The 24,007-nt window shown below is 45.5% G+C and overlaps 1 protein-coding gene across 2 annotated transcripts in view; it reads left to right on the plus strand.

The window, feature by feature from the left end:
* The first annotated feature begins 8,073 nt into the window (after positions 1–8,073).
* The window catches only part of MMRN1 (multimerin 1), a 101,806-nt gene continuing 85,872 nt past the window's right edge, over positions 8,074–24,007 (plus strand). For both annotated transcript variants that reach the window (XM_054989843.1, XM_054989844.1), the window contains exon 1: positions 8,074–8,835. In XM_054989843.1, the coding sequence (XP_054845818.1) occupies positions 8,297–8,835 (539 nt within the window). In that variant the 5' untranslated portion in view covers positions 8,074–8,296. The remainder of the gene's footprint in view (positions 8,836–24,007) is intronic.

The following is a 24,007-nucleotide window of genomic DNA, read 5'->3' on the forward strand; positions in this document are numbered from 1 at the left end:
CAATTGGTTTGCCAGCCTCCAGGTGATGGCTACAGAGTTCCTGGAATTACAGCTATCTCCAGGCCACACAGAGACCAGTTCCTCTGGAGAAAATGGCTGCTTTGGAGGGTGGACTCCATGGCATTATACTCTGCTGAGGTCCCTCCCCAAACCCCACCTTCTCCAGGATCCACCCCCAGTATCTCCAGGAATTTCCCAAGCTGGAGCTGGTAACTTTACCCAACAGAGGCGTCCAGAGAATAACTACTCACACCACTCAGCCCCGCCAAGTGGTGGCGGCCACTGCGCAGCTTGGCCTAATTCAGGTCTGCCCTAGCAGTGAACTGTGCAACTGGAACTGGCCTAGCAACAGTAGCCATCCTGAAATTGAGGGTGAGGCTGACAGGGGAAGGGAAGGGAGGAAAGCTGAAAGCAGGGAGCAGATAAAGTAGGGCTGCCAGTCCCCGACTGGGGGCAGTGGATCCCCTGCTCCCAGCCTCCACCATCACCCCGCCACCACTCACCTGTCTGGTGGGGAGGAAAGGCATGGGGGACGAGCCCGGGAGGCAAAATACCTTCTGGGCAAGCCTGCAGCGGACACTCTTCCAGTGGGGCATGGCAACGTCACTTCCAGGAGTGACATCATCACACCAGCGGCAGGAATGCTCCCGCTCTTAGCTCTGAGCCAATTTGGGCCCCAAATGGGATGATTCTTAAAGAGTCGGCCCAGCACGAAGCGTGGAAACATTCCTACAGCCAGAGCGACAAAGTCACTCTTGGAAGTGCTGTTGTAGCATCAGTGCCACGAACATGTGCCTGCTATGCGCGCATGTGAAGATTTTCAAACTAGAGGGTAAGGGGACCCGGCAACCCTAAGGTAGGTTGACTGGGGACTGGGAAGGAGAGAAGGAAGCAGGAAAGGGAAGAAGCTATGGGAGCTGCCAGGAAAATGAAGGACGAAAGAGCGGGAGAGGGGATACAAGGGAGAATGAGATGCCCCCCAAAAGTCCTCGCAGATCTCCTGCTTATCTTCCCCCTAATAATGAGATTTCATTTTAAATACAGATGCTACCAACAACCTTCAAATGTGGGAGGGCAGATGGCTGGGGGAATACCTTTTATGCAAACATCTTGCACCATTCCTTTCCCGGAAGTCTGGCTGTAAGTTCTCTTTCTCAACCAGCAACTAAATAGTCTTAAGAAATCTTGTACATTTATTCTTTGAGTGTTGCAATGCTGTAAATCATATACTATATATTTTCCCAGACTCTTTAATACATTGAAAATTCTTCACTTCCCTTTTTGTAGAATTGAAAAGGCCTACATCGTTGCAATATGTCATCTTATAACCAACTCCTAGTTGCAGACTATCACTTTCACAATCTCTCTGTCCTTGTGAAATGTAATTTCCACTTTGCCTGCGTCAATCATGTTTGGTTATAATGTGATTATGCATAATACGGAGTACTACGTCTTGAAATAAGCAATGAATGTGTACGCCAGGCCAGTGGTCTCCGTCCTTTCCATACTGAGGTTTCAGTGAGCATGAGGCTCATGGAGCTGCAAATGTGACAGGAAGTCAAGTAACATCAGAGTCATGTGACAGGAAGAGGGGCAAGCTAGAGTTATGAATTCACCAATTTTCAGTGATGGGCTGCAGGACAAAAGAGTTACAGATTGTAAAGACAAGACAAGCTCCAGAAGATTTACCTTAGAGAGGAACAAGCCGAGGTCATGGAGGAATACTTTCCTAGAGTGACCTCATCTTGCAGTCTTGCCAGTTTTCTCAGCATGCATGCAAAGGGAGATGGGAGGTATGGCATCCTTGCTCTCTACATAGCAGGTCCTTCCTATAGGCTGACTCAAAAGGCAGCTATACAGGGGCTTGACCGATCTGAGCATCCTGATCCTTGAGCTGCAGACCACTAAGCTAGGCCACAGTTGTATACCATAGCCACACTTATCCATGCTCCGACCATATTTGGACTTGTTTACTGCAATGCATTCTGTACGGGGGTTGACTCTGAACACTGTTTGAGAAATTAGTACAGAGTGCCGCAGCAAGGTTGTTGATTGCTAATGGACATGCCATGGATTCACTGGAAGCTTTCCACATGTACTAGGGTCCTTGCACAAGGGGAAGTGTGAAAAAGCCCCTTGTGCCAGATCTTTGTTCTAAGTTAAAAACAAACTGCCTATTCACTGGTGCAAATTCCAGGCACTACAGGTATTGCACAAGATCTTGTGCAAGCAGAACTTTTCTATGTCTGTTTCCACTTACGCATCATTAGATCCAAGTAGGCTTGGCAGTCCCCTGGTGAGGTCGGGCATCCCACCATCCCGCCCCCACCTCTCACCTGGCTGTCAGGGGGAAGAAAGCTGTGGGAATGCAGCCATGGAGGTGAAGCATGCTTCCATGTGCTCCAGAGTATCTCACGCATGCCCATGTTGCATCAGGAATGATGTCATTCCTCACATGACATGGAAGTTATGGGTCATGCCAGGAATCGATTGAGTGAAAATCGGTCTCAAATTAGTGTTCGGGGCTGATTTTCATTCAGTTAGCCCCTGGCGTGACCCATTACTTCTGCTTCATGTCAGGAATGATGGGGGACTCTCGGGAGGTAAGTATCCCTCCACACACAACTCCCCCCCACATCACCTGGTTTTGACACCCTCTCCGGGACCTGGCAACCCTAGATCCAAGCCTATATTGTGCCAATCTTGAAGGATTAAAATGGTTGTCAGTTTATTTTCAAGCATAGTTCAATGAGCTGTCTTTATGACTATCTTAACAACCTCTTTCTCCCTTATGAACCTGCCCACACTTTAAAATCAGGATCCTGGAAAATAATCACTTTACCAGATATGAATGACTAGCTTCATAAATTATGGCATTTGATGTTTATGAATAAAATAACAGCAAGCATTTAAGATAAAAGAAATGTTTTAGGCCAGAACTGTTTGCAGAACTGTGGTATCTTTCCATTCATTATTGGAACCAAACAAACAGATCTCACAAAGTATGGCAAGATATTCTACTTTATGCTTAAGATAGCTTGGACGTGTGATTATTAATCAATCATAAATGTTTCTCTCTGCTATTTATGAAATACGTCTTTTTTGATGCATTCTTGTACATCTTTTGTACATTTGTAAAATAAAAAATGGTTTTATAAAGATGCCCTTGTTTCTCCAAGACTCCCAACTGCTGGCCAGGTGGTTGGCAAGGCTTGAAGTGGAAAGGACCTGTGGTGCACTTTCAAACATTTGGCTAGGTACCACCTGCAATCTCATGACAAAGTGTTGCAAGATCTCACTTGCTACTTTTTTGGGTTTGAATTATGATATCTGTGCTTGTGCAGACATCGCTTCTCCGTGGGGGTGGGTTCATTTCCCTGTTTAGTTCTGGAATTTTGGGGCAAGCCTACGTTTGTAGAAAGCTCTCCCTTTTCTTTACCTGGTCCCTGTGAATGTTTTAATCCGCACTCCAAGGCCAAGCTCAGAATTAAATATATGATCATGATTGTTTATGGTGTGCTGTTATGTAAACTGGGTTTTTAAAATCCTGTGTGTGATTTTAAATGACTTTTTAAAATTATAAACTAGCTCAAGTGCGTGCAGGAGAATGGCAGCCTTCGAAGTTTGTTAAAAAAAAAAGTAATTAGGTGTTGATACCTGCACTTGAACTTCGGCAAAAGTGTGTGTGCGTGTAAGTTTTCTGTTGTCATGTTATACACAATGGGTTCAGTCCCACCACTAAGTTTATATTTATTCCAGTAGGAGTGAAGCCTTCCTCTGGTGCAAAGGGTCTTCTCTTGATATGAGTGGCTGTTCCTCTAGCAGACCAAATCTGTGGTTTCTAGCCCAATACGACACCAAAATATTCATCTTTATGCTCGGAAATATATGTCACATGAAAATCATGGCTTAGTAAGTAAGCCAAGCTATACTTGAGGCACTTTTCTCATTTCCTGTGATGATGGTTCTGTTTACCTGTGAGAAGTTAGTCTTGTAAAAGGATTTTGCATTGCAAAAGGGATAGGCGAAAGAGTGCATTTATCTTCCCTGCTCTAAGCTGTGGTGGGACAGAAGGAATTTTTCTGAAAGAATGGAGAAACAGTTGGTTTAACTCATTTTTTTCTGCAGCCCAACCCAACAGCTTGGAGTGGGAAAAGGTAAGGGAAATCACCCGGGGTTCTGATCAACGCCCCCTCCCACCCCCACCTCCCAGTTTTCTTCGTCTCAGCAAGTCTTGGAGGAGGCAACACTGCCAGTATGGGAGATCAGAAAAACCCAATTTCAAGCTGATCAACTAGGGGTCCGCTCCAGATTCCTCCTCCCCGCCCCCCAAAAGTTGCTGGGAGCAGAGCAAAATTCCCTGGCAGGAGATCAGAAGCTGACACACAACTGATCCATCAGCAGCCAGGAGTCAGCATCCAAAGGCTGCAAGTAACTCATTCCTGCAAATATACATGAAGAGGTTGTGCACAGCCAAACAGCCCATCAGTTAACTAGTTGCCTGATTCTCACTGCTGAATGGAGCTGAGCCAAACTGGCAGGTCTTTGAGCATCCATACGGGGAGTCAAACTTTGGGTCCATCTTTCTCCATATTGTCTTCTCTGTCTAGTACTGTATTTATTAAAATGGAGGACAACCTTGAATGTAAGAGCCAAGCTACAAGTGACGCCTGACACAGGTTGGACACTTGTCAGCTTCCCTCAAGTTTTGATGGGAAATGTAGGCGTCCTGGTTTTACAGCTGTAATGGAGAGCCAACCTGTAAAACCAGGATGCCTACATTTCCCATCAAAACTTGAGGGAAGCTGACAAGTGTCCAACCTGTGTAAGGCATCACTTGTAGCTTGGCTCTAAGACGACTCCTTAGAAAAGAGGTTCTGCATAAAAGTAGATGACCCTGAATTTGAACTGACCCTCCTAAAAAAGGTAGCAGTAAAAACAAAGTTTTTTAAATTACTTATTTAATCAATATAAAATGAACAATATAGACTACAGAAGAAAATACTTCTACTTTTTGCCCTTCTTTGCACTGTAACTCTTCACAAGTTGTATTGGATCATGCCATTTCAAATTTAACAAGTTAAGAGTATGATGGTAGGAATACTATTCTGTAGGAATACTATACATATTTGTATATATATGTTTAATACTATACATATGTATAGTAAATATACATATCTATACAATACGTATACATACTATACAGTAGGAATACTATACATATTATCTTAGGCAAAAGGCTACTCATAGAAGCCTTCCTTAGCCACAGAAGTCTTTAGTTATTTGCAGGGCTTTTTTTCTGGGAAAAGAGGTGGTGGAACTCAGTGGGTTGCTCACGGAGAAAATGGTCACATGGCTGGTGGCCCCGCCCCCTGATCTCCAGACAGAGGGGAGTTTAGATTGCCCTCCGTGCCGCCAAGTGGTGCGGAGAGCAATCTCAACTCCCCTCTGTCTGGTGATCAGGGGGCGGGGCCAACAGCCATGTGACCATTTTCAAGAGGTTCCGGAACTCCGTTCCCCAGTGTTCCCCCTGAAAAAAAGCCCTGATTATTTGAACAACTAACTGTGCAAACAGGTAGATGCCATGTAAGTAAAAGGCCTCCATTTATGGAGTCCTATACAAAAAGCCAGCACTATTACACCTGCTACCTTTTTATCCTTCTGCGGATTTCCAGTTGCGTTGCTGGCTAACCCAGTTGTATCTCTGTCTACCCCCCCCCATACTCTTATAATTGTCATGGGATGCCTTCCCTCTTCCCTATCCCTGTAATTAAACTCAGGCCAATTGTTATCACATCTTGTTGAAATGTGCATGAAATAAGGGGTAATTGATTCTGGCCAGAATTGTTGATCTGCCGCCCTTAAATACTGGCATGTCTGGGCTCTGACTTGACTGTTCTATTATGTGTGGCTCTCTTCTTTCTACACAGCCTGGAGAAACCTGTTTCTGCTACCGACATAGCAATTACCCTTTTGTGGAGGTGTCTACCAGGCTTGGAAAACCAAAGCGCTTTGCTTTCAAAAGTACACAGTAACATAAACATAAGTGATCTGGTACGTCTGGGTCAATTGCCGCTGTCTTGGCTTCCTTTCAGTTCTGCTCTGATCATTATTGACTGCTACAGCCCTAAGTTAGCACAGCGGTTCTGTCTGGCTAATCTGAGTTGTTTGTGTCTCCTACAGCATTTGCCTGCTCCTGAGGAGTGCCGTTAATGAGATGCTGTCAGCCGTAGAGATGTAAGCAATCTTTACGCTACCAGCAGATAAATCAGGAGGCGACTTTAGCAGCTGACCGAAATTACTCAGAGGAGATGCTCTCGTTTCAGTTGCAATTGGTCGAAGGGATGCCAAATTTGGCAGGTCACACACACAGACGCCGCCTCCATTTCGTAGTTAGGATAAACTCTGCCAACACTCGATGTTTTTACTCCTGGAGTCAGAGCCAGCCAACGACACTGTGGAATCTGAGGCAGTAAATCTAGTTGGCACCCATACCGCCATGTGCAAATACACATACACAAAAATGTGTACACCTATTTCTACTCAAACTGGTGGGGCTCACAAATTTCTGTGTGACATTCAGACCCAGTATGATACAGTCTCTAGGAGACTCGGGTTCAAATCCCCACTCTGTAGGGTTGCCAGGTCCCTATAACCTCCCAGAAGGAGAAGCGGGGACCTGGCACTTACCTCGTGCCTTGTATGTGTTTGTTTTCATGCATACGCAAACCGTGCACTCACTCCCGGCACTTGCATGATTACATCAGTTCTGGGAAGTAATGTCATCATGGCGATCGTGGGCGCACTCTCATGCTTTGCGTGGGGCTCATCCTGGCCCATTTGGGGCCAAAATTGACCCCAGCGAAGAGCAGGAGCACACCCGCAGCTGGCATGATGACATCACTTCAGGAAGTGACATCATTACGTCTCACCATGAGTGCATCCAGATGCACACTTTCCTGGGTTGCCATGCCAGTGGTAGGCAATCTCCGGGCGGGGGGGACTTGCCACCTCCTGCCAATCACAGCAACTGGGCAACTGGGAAGCCTACCACGCTGCCATGGAAGTTTGCTGGATGACCTTGGATCAGTCACACATTCTCAGTTAAATCTACCTCATAGGATTGTTGTGAGGAAAAACTGGAGGCTGTGAGAACAATGTAAGTTGCTTTGGATCTCTGTTGGGGAGAAAGGTATAAATGAAGTAAATAAGTAAAATAAAGTCATTTTCTTTTATGGTACCCTTTCTCCATCAATTTACCACATGCCAGAAGTAATTATAATCCAAAATGATGACATTTATAGTTCAAAATGAGACCCATTTTTTAAAGTTCTGTAATTGGTCTCAAAATGTATCATTATGTTTTAAAGTAGAAAAAAAAGTCAAAATGAAACAGAACACAGCTTAAATATACTTCCTCTGTTCTGGACTGTGGCTCTAGAAGAGTGGTATATAAGCACAGATCTGTCTAGAAGAGTGGTATATAAGCACAGTTATTGTTATTGTTGTTGTTGTTAATGGTACGGTGGCACTATTTGGGTTTCCCAATTGGGTGTGAAGATTGAAAGACAATGCAACTCACATCTGACTGAAAGACAAAGTGGGGAACCCAGACACAACTTAGATAAACCTTATTGTGTGAATCAGCCTGTTATTGTGATAGCTGAAATAGTAGACATCGCCCACTTATGCAGAAAGGTCTTCTCACGTCGAATAATACAACACCGTCAATATGAGCAGGGCTACAGCAGAACCATGGTGATAGTGAGAGAGACACAAACAAACCGTTAATAATCATGTACCACTCTAAAGTTGTCAACATACTGACATAACTTTATGGAACTATCCAAACAGATTTTAGGAACCGAGCGGCACATTTGACAGATCTCTCGTGTTCTCTGTTGCTGATCAACGCGAAGAGGAAGTTACTCAGCGATTCTTGGTCCCCACCCATCCCCCTTGAGCCGATTTCAGTGACAACATATTTCCATGTTCACATTATGCTGTTATTCCTCATCCTGCAGCTTCCACAAAGACCCTTTGCTTCTCCCTAAGGCATTTTGGCTCCACAGTTCCAAAAGGTCACAGGTCACTGAGGAATCCATAGAAACAGGAAACGAAGCTTCCTCGGTCCAGTTTGAAACATCAAAACCTGTTTCCTTTCTCCACCGCAGATAAAATCACCGGCAGGGCACATTTCTGCAGGTTTGTTGCAAACGCTGCAGCTGATGGGGAAAAGGCGGCACAAGCTTTCTGTGAGGAATATCTGAGAGACATTGCCCAGCGTTTACAAAACATGAGAACGAGGGAGGTATACGTGGTGCTGGTTTTAATGTTCTTGGAATGGAGAAGCACAGGAGCCAGTTCCACAGTCAGGGACCTGGAGATACCTGTGGTCCACGAAGCGGAAACAAGTCACCCTAGCTTGACTTCTAGTGAAACACCGGACTTCAGACATATGGAGGCAACACCTGCACCTCCCACTGCAGAAAATCCAATCTCTTTGGTGAATACAAGCCGTGAGGATGAGGAAAGACGTAGCATTCCTCTACCTACAAAAGAGTCTCTAGGACTGCAAACTCCATTAGCAACACAGGAGAAGAATTCCTCAACCCTTATGAGTCCCAGAAGAGGGATCAATGATAACGGCTTTCCTAATGCTAAGATGCAAGCTCTTTCTAACAGCACAGGGATCCCCTCAAAAAGCCTTCCTAGAAAAGGCCCTCTTCAAAGCGAAGTTCCTAGAAGCCAAAAAGGAGCGACAGGGAACAGATCTTCCAGGCAGTCGGACTATAGCAGCAGCAAAACACCCAACTTTGAAACTACCAGGGGAAAGTAAGTAGAATCCTTTTTTTAATTGCTCATTATTCTTAGAAACATTGTTCAGAGACGTCCCCACAGAATTCTTTTAGAGTTAAGACAGGGCCAGAATTCATGAGCAAAATAGTCCTTTATCCAAGACATTCCAGGGAATTTGTATCTAAGGAATAAGGACCACGTAGTGCAGATACTATGACAGAAATAGTTTGGGGTGAATAGCCGTGTTGATCTTCAGGAGAAAGCAAGATTCGCATCCAGCTACACCTTAAAGACCACAGAAAGCTCCTGCCCTGGCAATCTTGAGGCTCTTTAAGGTGCTACTTGATTCAAATCTTGCAATGATAGAAAGAGCGGCTGGGGTCCCTGCTCATTGTAAATAACTTACTCCCCATTGTCTTCAGTGGGATTTAAAGCAGTCTAATTTATATGCAGAGTTTCAAACATTGTATCAGCAGCACTAAGGATTCTGAACCAATGTTAGACAGCATTCGGAGGAAGCAGTGTACAACAGTTTAATGTCATCTGCAGCACATGGTTGTTGACACAGTTTGAATGCTACATTTCCAGCACACAAAGAGAGCAAAGTAATCCACTGTTTTTAGGGGTGTAAAGAGACAACCAAGGTCTTTTAAATAACACAATCGAATTTCTACAGACAGGGTGGCACAAAGCATAAAGATGTCTGAATTAAGGATCACATAGGTGTAGCAACCAGGAGTCCACCGATGCAGAGTACATAAACAAGCACATTATCTATTATATGCTTTCAATTGCATGATAAGGTTTTAGAACAGTCACTTCCTAGACTCAAACTATTGCAGCATAAATATGTGCACAGCCAGGGCTATTCTGTTGCCAGCAATGGAAAGTGAATGTTCCCAGGTGTTTGATGATGCTTTGCCATGTTTTGCCTGCGCTGGAAAGCTCATGCATTCACTATGAGTGTCTAAGAATGTTCAGGATGGTGCCAGGGCAATGCCAACTGTCAGGACTTCACCCACTCACTTGCGCACATCTTAGGGGTTGACACTGGTATGCTGGCAACCTAATTCTTCAGCATGGGCAGACCAGGATTTCAGGAGTGATGCGCAGCAGATGAGGGGAGAGGACAGGACAAGACTGGGGAGAAACAGGTGAAAAGTGTGGCTGTCTTTTCTCCCACTGTTATAGGAGACATAAAAGATCCATGTTGAAACCCGGGTTACAAGCTGCTAACCCTACTTCAGATCCATTACTACTGAATTTATCTTCAGCAGACAAACTTAAGCTCCTTAGAAGGCTACGAACTGGTTTTCCACTGAAACAGAAGTAGCAAAAAGAGAAGAGCTCCTTAGCAGTGGCAACTGAACATATTTCCTCCTGTTATTTTAAGTAATTCAAGTATTCTTTTCATGTTTGCATTGTAAAGGAACCATTCGTGTGTCCGAGGTTGCAATCCTATGCGCACGGTTGCAATCCTGTCCTATGCAATCCTATCCTACTGAAAAGTGGCCAAGCATAGGATCCAGTAGCAGGACCTGTGAGGTCCCAAAGAAAAAACTTTGGGAAAAAATTATTCCAACAAGCCACATTTTCAATATATTTTCCTAAATAAGATCAATAGTAATGATGCGCCTGCCTGAAGGAAATAGCAAAAATTGACAGAATTAAGCTATTTGTTCAGATGGTGTGTGCAGGAACAATTTGTACTGATCAGAAAGGTGTTGGAATTCTCAACGTTCCCCCCCTTGTACTGTTTTTTATGCTAAAGTAGTAACAATTGGCAAGCATAATATGGCAGAGATAAACTTAACGTCATGAACTAGACTGAGTTTTGGAAGTTTTTTAAAATGGGGATGGGTACGTAAATCCATTTTTAAAAACTCATCTCAAATGTTCGAGAGTGGTATAAACGGAACGCGGTGGAATGGAGTTCCAGAACTGCTTGAAAATGGTCACATGGCCGGTGGCCCTGCCTCCTGATCTCCAGACAGAGGGGAGTTTAGATTGCCCTCCATGCCACCGAGTGGTGCAGAGGGCAATCTAACCTCCCCTCTGTCTGGAGATCAGGAGGCGGGGCCACTGGCCATTTGACCATTTTCTCCTAGGGCAACCCACTGAGTTCCACCACCTCTTTTCCCAGAAAAAAGCCCTGGGTATAAACAAGCTGATTGGAATCTTTTGCTTGCTGCACATAGGAACATGTTTTGTAGATTTGAACGAGCTCCTTGAGTAATAGAATTGGTAGCTTCTTGAGGAAACTGAGGCTGTCATTTCAAAGGTTATTCAGAGGTGTAGCAGAAGGAGTGGTTTACCTTCTCCATCCCTTTGAGTGGGGTTGGGAAAAGAGGGGTGCAAGAGAAACTTCCAAAGCCAGGATCCCTTTTCAGACACTGTTCTGGGGAAACTGAATGCAAATGGGGAAGGGGAAGGGGAATGGCACCCAGCTCGCATGCTTTCACACGAAAATGTGTGGAAAATCCTATGGCTGTACAAGCGCATATGTGGGTAAGATCCAGAATGTTGGAGTAGGATGCAGAGCCTCAGAAAGAGGGCCGACCACAGGGTCACTTGTAAGAGAGTAGGACCTTTACACAACTTCATGTGGATCCCCATAAAGCCAGGGAGGATCTTACTACCACCTTCCTAGTCTGTTCCACCCCATGTATGCACAATATCTCTGGATTGTGAAAAGTGCTCTTGTTCCCAACAATGCAATGCACATTATAGAATTTTTAAATTCACAGCTAAAAATGCACAGCCTCCAACTTTTCAACTTTTCCTTCAACAGCAATTCTTACACCAAGAATCACTTTGTGACCACCACCCCTCCCCCACCGCCCTGCCCTTTTCACCGGTTACAACATTCATTTATTCTGCGATAGCCAGTCTTACTGTTTTAAAAGATGGGAAGGGGGTTTGTTCTTGAGATATACTAGAAAAATATACTCATCCTACAATGTTGTGGCAGTTCAGGGTGTCAGTGTTCATGCATGTGTTGATGTGAATACATACTGTGGTTAAGTGGTTGGGTTGTGAATCAGCACTCTGCCGGTTTGACTCCCATGGCTGCCTTGAGCTTAGTAGGTGGCCTTGGGTAAGCCACTCCTGTCAACCCCCCAGCTCCCCAGCTGTACTGTGAAGATAATAACACTAACTTGCTCTGAGTGGGGCACTAATCTGTCTAGAAGAGTGGTATACATGCACAGTTGTTGTTGATATTCCCTTACTCAGATATTTAACTTCTAAAGGCCTTGAGGAGCAAGCTGAACCCTGAAGTATGACAGTGCCATCAACTCACAAGGGCAAAATTTTAATAAGACATTACCATAAGGCAGAAATAGGGACAGTAGCTCTGTACTGATGAGATTACATGTGCTTAAATCAATGCATGCCCTGGCCTGGATGGCCCTGGTGAGCCTGATCTTGTCAGATCTCAGAAGCTAAGCAGGGTCAGCCTTGGTTAGTAATTGGATGGGAGACCAATGAAGAACAGGGGAAACGGCAAACTACCTCTGTTAGTCTCTTTCCATGAAATCTCCACTGGGGGTCACCATAAGTCAGCTATGACTTGAGGGCTGTCACCACCACCCAGATCAATGCCTGTTAAGGGACAGCAGGCAAGAGCACACTGGCCCCACCCTCTTGTAAGCCCCACCTTCTTGTGAGCACAACGGCCAGGAACGGTGTTCACGATTCTGGGGCCCTGCACAAAAAGCCATGATGGGGCCCCAGAATCACTGCAACCGCCTTCTGGGCCACTAGCCACACCTACCCCCTGCCACTAGGGTCTAAGAAAGGGGTAAGGTGGGTGGGAACTACAGCTGGCTTCAGAAGCCGGCTGCCTAAACCCCAGACAAAGCAGGTGCAAGAGGCTGCTGCTGCTAAGCAAGCTACCTTCTTCCATCAAGAATGTGGGGCCCTGGGTGATTGGTGCACTCTTGTGTGCGGGCTGGGGCAACAGCTGTGCCTGCTTCCAATTGGCTGAGACCATGTGGATAGGCTATGTGGATAGGAAGCATATGCACATAGATTCTGTTCCCATGATACAAATACTGCTGTTAACATTCCCAATCATGGGGACAGAGCCTAGGTGCATACGACTTCCTTCACATCGCCACTCTTTACTTGCAAGTCAGTGATTATGTAGGGATAGGGAAGTGTTCTCACACCCTAAAAACATTGGGTTAGAGCCAGTGCAAATTTCTCAGTGCAGAATCAACCCCAAATGACACTGGAGCATTTGCATACATCACGTGTGTTCCTGGGGTGCCTGCCGGTGGCGGGTGACCTCCAGGGGGCTTGCTACCTCTTGCCAATCACTGGCAAGTTGGTGGGCAAGGATGCAAACCCCCGGGAGTTTGCCTACCACCAACGAGCACCCGGGAACCCTACATTACATGCCTAACTGTAATCCTGCATGCAGATGCCTACATCTGTTTGTAAGCCAGTTTGGAGAGCCAGTTTGGTGTAGTGGTTAAGAGCGTGGGACTCTAATCTGGAGAACTGGGTTTGATTCCCCACTTCTCCACTTGAAGCTAGCTGGGTGACCTTGGGCTAGTCAGCTCTCTCAGCCCCACCCACCTCACAGGGTGTTTTGTTGTGGGGATCATAACAACATACTTTGTAAACCGCTCTGAGTGGGTGTTAAGTCATCCTGAAGGGCGGTGCATAAATCTATCGTTGTTGTTGTTGTTGTTGTTGTTGTTGTTGTTGTTGTTGTTGTTGTTGTTGTTGTTGTTGTTAGAAAGAGCCTATGTGTGTTCAGTTGACGAATGAAACCGGGGACCAGTACCTGGATAAAAGTGGGATTTGTTGAGCTGTACATGCATTCAAAGTAACATGAGAATTATTCAGTACACGTATAAACAAAAATGAGATGTACACAGTATACAGATTGGAGGCTGTGAACAGGGCTTCTGTCTTGAGTTCCATGGAAGAAAAGTGGGATATAAGTCTAATAAATACATTTCCTTCCTTTTCACTGCGCAGAACTGTTATATAACTTGCAGCTGTTAAGTCTGAGCTTTAAATAAAGAGGCTAATTGCTGAAAACATAAATGGCAGCTTAGTCAAAAACACAACTACATCTAAGTACCAGTTTTCCAAACCTCCCTCGCGCAACGAAGATTAATGGGTAGCATCATGACATAGTGTGTGTGGCTGTTCAATGTGGGAAATGCAGCCTTGAGAAGAATCTATGTGGTCTCTCAGAACTCTGTTTAGGAAGGAGGTGAAACTCTGAATGATCAAGGGAAATTTTCTCTCTTTTGGGCCTTCAGCACAAAGGCCCGCTGTGGGGTTGGCGTCTTGTTCGGGAGAGCTGCCGTTCTAATGGGTGGAGGTTACATTTGTTGTGGAATCTGCAAGTAAATATTCCTACTTGTTTCAGCAAGCTAATTACGTCCTTCCTATTGACAGTTCTCTTAAAGTTTATGACGTTTCATCTATCGTGCGAGTTGCAAAGCGTACAAAAACTTCAGCCTGTTACATTATGCTCTCCGTCTGCGCAGATAAGCCTCTTGTTACTGAAGAGCCTTGCTGGGCTGGGAATCCATTCCAAGCTACTCCAGCCAGCTCTGCCGCAAGCCTCTTCGCTGCCTTTCATACGAGGCGCACCTGCCCGATCTAGTCCCATTGGCATAGATGGCACCTTACAGATTGAAATGTCATAAACACTTCAGAAACTTAATGCACACAAAGCCCTGCAATAAACACAGAGGATAAAAAAGGAAATGCACTAAGGGGCCTTCTTAACTTCTGAAATAAGATTGCCACCTGTTGGAAAGCGAGAGCAGTGGACGTTGTTGTTTTCACGCCAAGGAGCCTTAAAATCTGCTCGCTTTCCTTGGTATGAGTGGTATGTCGGTTCACAGGCTTGATTTGAGGCTGAGGTCTTAAGCACGCTTCAAGTGTATGCGTTTATCTTTCCAAGCAGCAGTTGCTTACTACTCCCACGTGAAATCCAGCCATAAAGTAATTCACGGCTGTGCTGTTTATATAATTGTTTTACTCAGGGCTTTTTTTCTGGGAAAAGAGGTGATGGAACTCAGTGGGTTGCCCTAGGAGAAAATGGTCACATGGCTGGTGGCCCCGCCCCTTGATCTCCAGACAGAGGGGAGTTTAGATTGCCCTCCGCGCCGCTTGGCAATCTAAACTCCCCTCTGTCTGGAGATCAGGGGGCGGGGCCACCAGCCATGTGACCATTTTCAAGAGGTTCCAGAACTCCGTTCCCCCCGTGTTCCCCCTGAAAAAAAGCCCTGGTTTTACTTGAGTTAAGACCACTGTATGCCGTTCTTCTCGGTGGGACCCTGATCAGGATGTGGCTACTGGAAGTGCAGTCCTACTGGGCATCCTGCTTTGCCCAACCAATGCAATTTGCACAATGTAGGCTTTTATTCTGATGCCACAATTACTTCTGTTTCAAGAATGACAATTTGTTTTCTGGTTTAAAAAACCAAAATGGTAGTTGGCGTCCCCAGAAGTGAGAGAGTTCCGTTCACCCAACCACCCAGCGTTGACCACCCAAGATTTGTCCTGGCTTGAGGGGATTTGCAAAAGTTCTCTGTCAGCTTTATTAGGAATCATGAGAAAGAAAATTCCATTGTACATCTATGAGTCTGGCAGGGAGCTCCTCCAAACCAACCCTGCCCTAGGGATCTTTGTCTTGGAGGCTAGCCTGATCTTCACAGTCAAGGTACCACAATGTGGTCTGGAAACAGCAAAGGAAAGTGGCTGCCTCATATTGGTGCACTCAGGATGGGGGAAGACTGTCTGCAATGGGTCATCATAAGGTCAGAAAGGGAAAACAAAGCTGGACAGGCGAACCAAACAGCTTGCAGTCTAAAAATTACAGCACGTGACAGAAGGAACAAACGATGACAGACAAGAGTTTTGTAGCTACAAAGTACAAAGTGTCAAGGCCTCAGCTGTTGAAGAAAACAAATATTTTTCCTATTAGTCATGATCAAATCTGTTTGGGGGCAAAAGACCATTCTCTCTTGGCAGACGGTACCTGAAATCTTACCCATAGCTAATTTTCAGGCTACAAGTTCGTGTCTGCATTGTATTCAAGGCCTAAAAACAGGTTATGTTTTTTCCTGGGTCTTCTTTGGACCCATGCAATCAGGCATCGTGTTGCCAGTTCCTGGTGGGAACCAAATTCCCAGGTGCGCATGGGCCCAGTTTGGATCAGGGCTGTGGCAGGCAAGGGGAAGGGGCTGAAGACTCCCCCCTGCACTATTTTCTGAACCTGAAACAGGCCTGGGAGAAGCTATTTGCCTCACTGGGGACTTCGCATGTGGGGGCAAATACAGCCTTCAGGCCATTTCAGGTCAGTCAAACAGACTGAAGCTCCTTGCCAGCTCTGGTTTGAGAAATTCTTGAAGATTTAGGGATGGAACCTGGGGAGGGCAAGTTTGGGGAAAGGTGGACCTCAGTAGGCTATAATGCCATACAGTCCACTCTCCAAAGCATCCATTTCCTCCAGAGGAACTAATCTCTAGCCTGGAGGTCAGTTGTAATTTCCGGAGAAGTCCAGGTCCCAGCTGGAGGCTGGCAACCCTATCTCTTCTCCTTGGTTCTTATTCAAATACTGTTGCTAGCATCACCTCTGCAAATTCAAGGCAATTTTGAAGGCTGTGCCCAGGAAGAGTAGAATTTGAGAAGGATGTAATGTCACTTCCATTGGATGTTCTAGGAATTTCCCCTAATCTCTGTGGTAAACCATAGAAACATGAGTAAAATGTTAAGAGTGTCATTGTGGAGGCAATTTTTTACCACTTTTTCTCCCACTTCTCAGTTGGGTGGAGATTTACCTGCTAGGGTGGACAAATGGTAAAGCCTAGATCCAAAGATCCAAACTGGTGCTAGCAAGAAACTGAATTCATAGCATGGAACTCCATGCACTCCTCTGACTGTGTGGACCTGGAGAGGATCCAAGGAAACCATACCGTGTAGTTAGGCCCTTGGTTATGCATGTATTATTCCTCATGGGATGTTCTCAAAGGGTTACTATTGGAGACCAGCTACCCTCAGTGTGGGAATTATCTTGTGGGGATCCACCAGGCGCTTATCTTATCCCTAATGTTATTCAACCTCTACATGTGAGATCCCCCCATGGGTCAGTATTGACTCGGTGCTTGCACAGGGGGGATAAAGCCTTTAAGAGAACTCATTTACAGCTATGGAATATGCAGATGACACACAGTTCTGTATCCTGCTATCCAAAGCCCCTGGTGATGCAGCAGAGGCACTGAGCCACTGCTTGTCAACTGGCTGAAAGCAAACAAATGGAAATGGAACTCAGACAAGACGGAAGTGATGCTGCTTGGAAAAGCAGAGATCTTGAAGGACATTACGCTTCCAACCTTTGCTGAGCTTCCGTTGACCCTGGCTGACTCAGGGAAGAGCCATGGGGTTATACTTGATCCAGAGCTGCTGGTAGAGCAGCAGGTAAATGCCACTGCAAAGAAGGCCTTTCACAACAGACTAGCACAGAAGATGGCCTTGACAAACCTTGACAAAGCCAATCTGGCTACCTAGATTCATGGTACGGTAACATCAAGAGCAAACTACTGTGTAACACTTGGTGTAGGTCTCTCTTCTAAGTTGACTCACAGTGCGATCCTAAGAAGAGTTACCCCAGTCTAAGCCCATTGAAGTCAATGGCTTAGACTGGAGTAACTCTGTTTAGGATTGCACTGTCAGAGCACCTCATTTACTCTCAGAAGCTAGACAGAGCATGCCTATCACTCCTGTTCTGCAGTCACTCCATTGGCTACCAGGTTCAATTCGAGGTCATGGCTATCACATTCAAAGCCCTTCATGGCCGTGGCTCCTCATATCTGTGTGGTCCTCCTATTTCCAACATGGCAGCTTTGCTCTTCTGGACAGAGCCTTTGCAGATAGTACCCTACCAACAGCTGCCTGCATGCGTGCTTTCTCGATAGTGGACCCCACCTTATGGAATGGCCTGCCTGAAGAGGTCAGAGAAGCTCCCACTCTCCTGGCTTTCTGCAAACTAAGCAAAACTGAATTATTCAGGAGGCCTTTCTACCCAGGTTATAGAGCTGTGTCGTGAGAAGTAGCTCAGAAAGATGCACTGGTAAGGACAGGGTCTATATGCTACAGTGCTCTCTGCTGAAGTAGACAAGGGCCTCCTAGGGAGTTTCCACATTGCAAAATAGGCCATGTAAATTTGTTTTGCTTCGTTTCAGAAAGATTTTCTCTCCATGCATAGATTTCTGCTTGCTTTTTTTCCAGTCTTCTACTACTATACCTGACAGTGAAATCCTAAACAGATTCATTCCAGTCTAAGCTGGAGTTGGGCACGAACAGCAATACGAACCAAAAAAAGCCACAAACAGCCCAACCTGCTGTTTGCGAACAAACTGTCTATGAGGCCCCATTCTAAATGAACAAGTAGTCGTTGCAAGCCTCATTTGTTGTGTTCGTCAGCCGTTCGTCAAGCCAGACAGTCTAGCGCCTTTCAATCAATTCCTCTGGCAACATAGGCATGGACTGTCTGAACTCTGAACTCCTGCCGGCTTTCCTTCTGGCTTGTAAGTTAACCCCTCAAAATAGCTTCTAGCAGACAGTCCAGTTTTTCCACTGTGAAAAGAAAATGACAGGAAAGGGAAGGACCCATGGATCCCAGGGAGATTCTCCCCACCCCTCTGGCACATGGCCGCAGCAGCCCGGCAGCGCCAGCTCTCCCAGTGCAAGAGGGACAGGGAGAATCTCCTTGCCCCTCTCGCACTGGGCAGCAGCAGCCTGGCAGCGCTGGGGTGGGGCAGGGGGTGGGGGCTGGGGATTGTGGGGTGTTTAAAGAGCCCTGCCACTTGCAAGTGGCAGGACAGGGACCTTTAAACTATCAGCTGGCAGGAGACAGGGGGGAATCCCCCCCTGCTGCCTGCCAGCTGATAGTTTAAAGGGATCTTTAAAAGGCCATGAACAACGAACAACGAACATGTTCGGTAACAGGTCAGGTTCATCAGTGTTTGTTGTTGTTCGTGGATGTCAACGAACAACGAACAGCATGTTTGTTTTTTTTCCGTTCATGCCCATGTCTAGTCCTAACTGTTGTTCATTATTGCACTTTGCTCAGTGAACGTCCTAGCTGTTTGGTTATACTGTATTTTCATTGGCATTGTGTAATCTGCCTTGTATCTCAGTGAGAAAGGCGGTCTATAAATAGTAATAACATACAAATGTATGAGATACAAACAGGTACATTTGCCAAAGCAGAATTTCCAAACTCTAAAGTTACAGTTCTGTTGTTTTTTAAATGGAATTTCTGCAAGACTTGAGATCTTTAGTGTTTGGACGGGTAAGGCAGCGTGTATGCGGCTCTACCAGCTTATGAGGTTCTAAATTCAGAGAAGGATGATCCTCTCCAGGTCATCTGCCAGTTAGCTGTGTGTGTAATTGCTCCTTCTATGCCCACCTAGTAGCACAGCCGCATTTCTGAAAATTTTACCCAAGCTTGAAATGGTCTCTGGTGAATTTATAGATGGCTCCCGAGTCCAGAGTTTAAATAAGAGAGAAAAACACTGACAAGCCAAAGATACCTTTGAAGTTTCCACATGCTGAAGAGAGAACCCTTTTCAGAAATCTAACTTTCTGAAAAAGAATCACGGTCATAAAGTATCCCGAGTCTATTTACTACTGCATAGTATAGATCCACAAATAGATCGAACAGTGGGCCAGTCTAGAAAAAAAACACACTGTGCCTGTGGACCAGCCTCTGTGGGAGTCCTCTCTGTCTGTCTGTCTCTCCCTCTTTCCTTATGACTACTTTCAACCTCTCTTCCTTGCTTCTTTGTTTCTCCTGCATTCAAGAATTCCTCACGAGTGCCTCTGTTATATTACAGCTGATGTCATGACAGCCTAAGCATATCTAAGGGGAGGGAATGGTAGGAACTGTGTGGGTTCCTTCCAGGTGATGCTAGGCTGGTTGCCTGGCAGCCACGCATACGCTTCCCGGACACCCACCCCTTCATGTGTGAAGAAGACTCAAAGTCGCTGTAACATGTTACAAAATGGAGCTAATTCTAAAAGAAGGCAGGCAGTAAGTAGCCCAGCCTGTTACTTGAGTTGGCAGCTTCTGCCAGGCAAAATTTGGCTTCAGTGCTGCTGCAGAAATTTTCGATGCAGGGCCTAAATTTAGGCTGTGAAGGGTAAAATTCTCTCTCTCTCTCTCTCTCTCTCTCTCTCACACACACACACACACACACACACACACACAAGTCAAAAAGGCATTCTCATAGAAATGGCAACTGTCTTCTTTCACCTAGTCCAGAGCACAAGTTAGGACACGTGAAACAGATAACAGCCTTGCCAAAAACACAATCACCTTTGATGCCCACCACCCCTTTCTCCATGAGGCCTAAATTCTTTTTTTTAAATTTATTAAACATTTCTATGCCACCTTTCCACTCAAATAGGATCCCCAAGGCAGCGAATGCCAAAACATTAAAACATTTCAGCCCGGATTTAAAATAGAGTATATATAAAATATTCAAAGAATTCAATAAAACCATATTGATACAAATACCACAGGCAGGGAGGAAGGCCAATAATAGTTATTGGGGGGGGACCTCAAACAAAACATTCTTCACCCACTGGTGGAAGACGATGAGAGAGGGAGACAGCCAAATTTCCCTGAGGAGAGAGTGCCTAAGTTTTGACACCACGCCCTGAACTAGACGAGATGGCACCCGTGAATCCATCCTGGGAACGTGCCTCCATTTTGCAGCAGTGCGTTCCCACTGAGCAACTTCTTAAAAACAGTGCCGTGGGTTCTGATTTTAGTTGGGACCACCATGGCGCGAGGGCAGGAGGGGGATCCTGCCTTCCCCATGCACCGCTTTTCTGACCCCAAATGGTACTGGGAGGGGTTATGTGCTTGCATAATGCCTCCCCTGCCCCCCCCTGTCCAGAATTGGGGCCCTGCAGCACTGTTAAAAAGAGTTACGGAGTGGTGAGTCCCTGGGGACATGCCATATCTCCACAATGCAATGTGATTCTTTGTTACCTGGGGCTTTCCCCATAGTCTTTCCAGACAGTAGCTCTCAGCACGAGACCACACATATAAACCAACAAATAGCATGTACTATGGCAGATCAATGAAGGGTGTTTGAAAGTCAGTTCATTCTCACCCTGGGAACTGCTGTTGAGAAAATTAAGCAGAAGGTCTGTTCACGGATCACTTAAAGTCCAACCAGATGGACAGGAGATCATAGATCTCCATCCATCTTCTAAAGACAAATTAGAGTTGGATTACAATGATCAGATCTTCCCAGCATCTTTTAAAGATAAACTATAGCTGTACAGAACCTAACTTGGATTAGGGTGGAAGAAAAGGTATAGTGGGTTTAACCCTTCCATGCCTGCATTGTTCTAAAACCATTCTCCTCCACTGTCATCAGTCTTTTAAAGGAAAAAAGATGGGTATCTGTCTTTCAATTGTCTTTTTTCTTTTAAGGTCTATAACAATCTGGGGGTTGATTTGCAAAACTGTGGAGTGAAAGGATTAAACCTCATTTCTTAACCATGGGCCTTGAAGCAGCAACGAAACTTAACACGGCGCTGACATAATATGCTCATGGATCTCCTCATCTATTTTACATCTTATATGTTTAGCCTTAGGATTTAAGAATGCTTTCGCAACCAGATGACAAACTGGCTTTGGGGTCTTTTGTCACTACCCGGTGCAGCTATCGTTCATTTTCATTTTCATTCCACCCTGATTAAACTGAGTGTTTTGTTTTGCAAAAGCAAAACAAGGGCAATGATCTTTCTAGATCATTATCAAGGAGATTAAAGTTTTATATAAACAAAATTAATTAATAAATATATTTATTTATTGTCTGCCTTTCTCACTGCGACCCAAGGCAGATTACACAGTGAAAGTCAATGACGTTTAATGCAGAAATCTGAAATGGGCATAAATCAGAAACACAAAGATGAAACCTTGCTGAAACAAAGCATAAACAGGGACATCTTTAACAATGCAGAAACTACCCAGTAGGAGCATATCTACATCAACAGCCAGAACTCAACAGAATAACTTGCAGACCTGGTCCTTATCCAAGTCATCGCTCTGAGCCAATTCTTACAGTACAGCCCTATTTCCTGAGTTTAAAAAAGCCCTCTCGAATAATTCAGTTTTGCACAGTTTGAGGAAAGCCAGGAGAGAGGGCCAGATTTCCACCATTGTCGGGCTAAAGTTCATTCAGATCTGGGAATCGGGGTCTCTGCCAGAAGATGCAAAGCAGTGTGGAGCTGGCCCCGTTTGCAGCACAGAGGTGGCAGGTGGAGGTAGTTAACCCTTTCCCCACTCACTTGTTTCCCCTTACAGCCCCTCCTCTGGCCCTTTTCCCCTTTCAACCTGGCAAGTGCACATCTGAATGGAGGGGCACAGGGCAGAGAACGGTAAGCAATCCCCTTCCACCTACTATTTCTCCAGTACAAATCATGCCTCCCTCCTACATCTTTGCAGCTGCTCAGGCATCCACTTGTTATCCAGTTATTGCTGTCTTGAGAATACCTTCTTATTTGTTTTGCAGTCTAAACAATGGCACAAATTAGGCTTTTGCAAGGTTTGTAGAAACTCGTGTCGGAAATCCCTCGGCTTTCTGTTTTTTGCCTTTCTAAAGACTGCTCATGTTCATTTGTGTCACCATGTTGTGAGAGATAGTAACCCAAAAAGAGGAAGACAATTGTATCAAGACAATAGTATACCCTTTTGCCAGATGACTGAAAGGCTGAAATATTTGTGTGTTGGGAAATGGTGCCACCTGCTGGTTAATATTGGTAGCACATGAAGCACCATCAACTAAATTAAATGGTCCTTTAAAAAAACCCTACCTTGCCTCCTCTGTCTTTAACAGCAGAACGACACACAGAAATTAAGCCATGGAAGCTGCTCCCACCCCTTATTCCTATGCTACTTACTCACTGGGTTAGATTTGCTGATTGAAGGGATCTTCCACAAATTCTGTGCATGGAAATGGTGGTGCAGAAATATCGTTCTTTGATTTTTTGGTAAAGCATTCAAAATATGTAAAGCAGACAAAATATCATGCAGGATCCTAATTCGCACTTCCATTGAAACTACAATCTAATATTCACTGAATGATTCTTTGGTTGAAGGAAAGACTGTATGCATGAATGGAAGGATTCTTCCGCAAAGGGGGAGCCCTTTGCTGAACTGAAAGTCCTTTAAGACTTCCAGATCTTTGGAAGTTTGTTTGGAACAAACTACTGTATTGCTTTTCCTAGTGGAATTTTGTTTTCAAGTTTTAAGCCTCTTCTGAACCTGGTGGAACAGAGAAACGAATTAACAAAGGAAATAATTGATTCATCTTTCCCATGGAAGGCTGAAAAGAGTTTTCATATTGTGAAAACATTAGCTAGTCAGGGAAGCTGTTGGACAGCAGAAGGTATTTTGCCACTTCAAACATGGTGTGGAGAGGGAGAATAAATCCCACCCCCATGCCCATCCAGGACTTTTTAAGCTCTAATGAGGCGGAACATGCTGACTTCCCCCTTCTCTTTCCCTTTAACTGATGCTGGCCTTCAAGCTGATTTAACGGCATACTGAGGGAGACAGTCCTGAGCAGGCAGCGGCTGCTATTTGGATGTCCAACTCTTAAATCGGTCCCTTTAGCTGCCCCTATAATAGCAGGTGAAGTTGCTTAGCTCCATGCAAAGCTTCAGTTGCAGAGTCCTGTTTATTAAACCTCCATTAAAGGGACAGGACATCCCCCCCCCCCCCAAGTCAGCCGGCAACCTTATCACTACCTGGTAATGGAAATTGTGCTGCTTTTTATCACCCTGGCAGGGGCCAGTCTGTTTGTCGGGATGGCTGTATTGATAGCGTGTTTACTGCCCTGTGCTCTGCAGGCAGGCAGGGCTGGAGGGAGGCCCTGGGCGTGGCTGGCTAGAGTAACGCTCAGAGATTTGGAGCAGACGCAGGGCTGGCCTGTGGGCTGGTTGATCCAGCAATGCAGCCTTCCCAAGCCTCAGCCTCAATAGGTTGGAGGTTGATCGGGCTCAGCTGCATTTGTGGGCAGGTGTGGAGGCTTCTGAAACTGGGCTGTGCTTCAGGATCCTGCAAAGAAGGACGTCTCCCAGTGCTAGGGTAGCCAGATGGCCTCCCCCACCCCCCGCAAATGGACAGGGACTTCCCTGAGGTGCATGT

This window comes from Eublepharis macularius, chromosome 10, assembly GCF_028583425.1.
Source record: "Eublepharis macularius isolate TG4126 chromosome 10, MPM_Emac_v1.0, whole genome shotgun sequence".
NCBI lineage: Eukaryota > Metazoa > Chordata > Lepidosauria > Squamata > Eublepharidae > Eublepharis > Eublepharis macularius.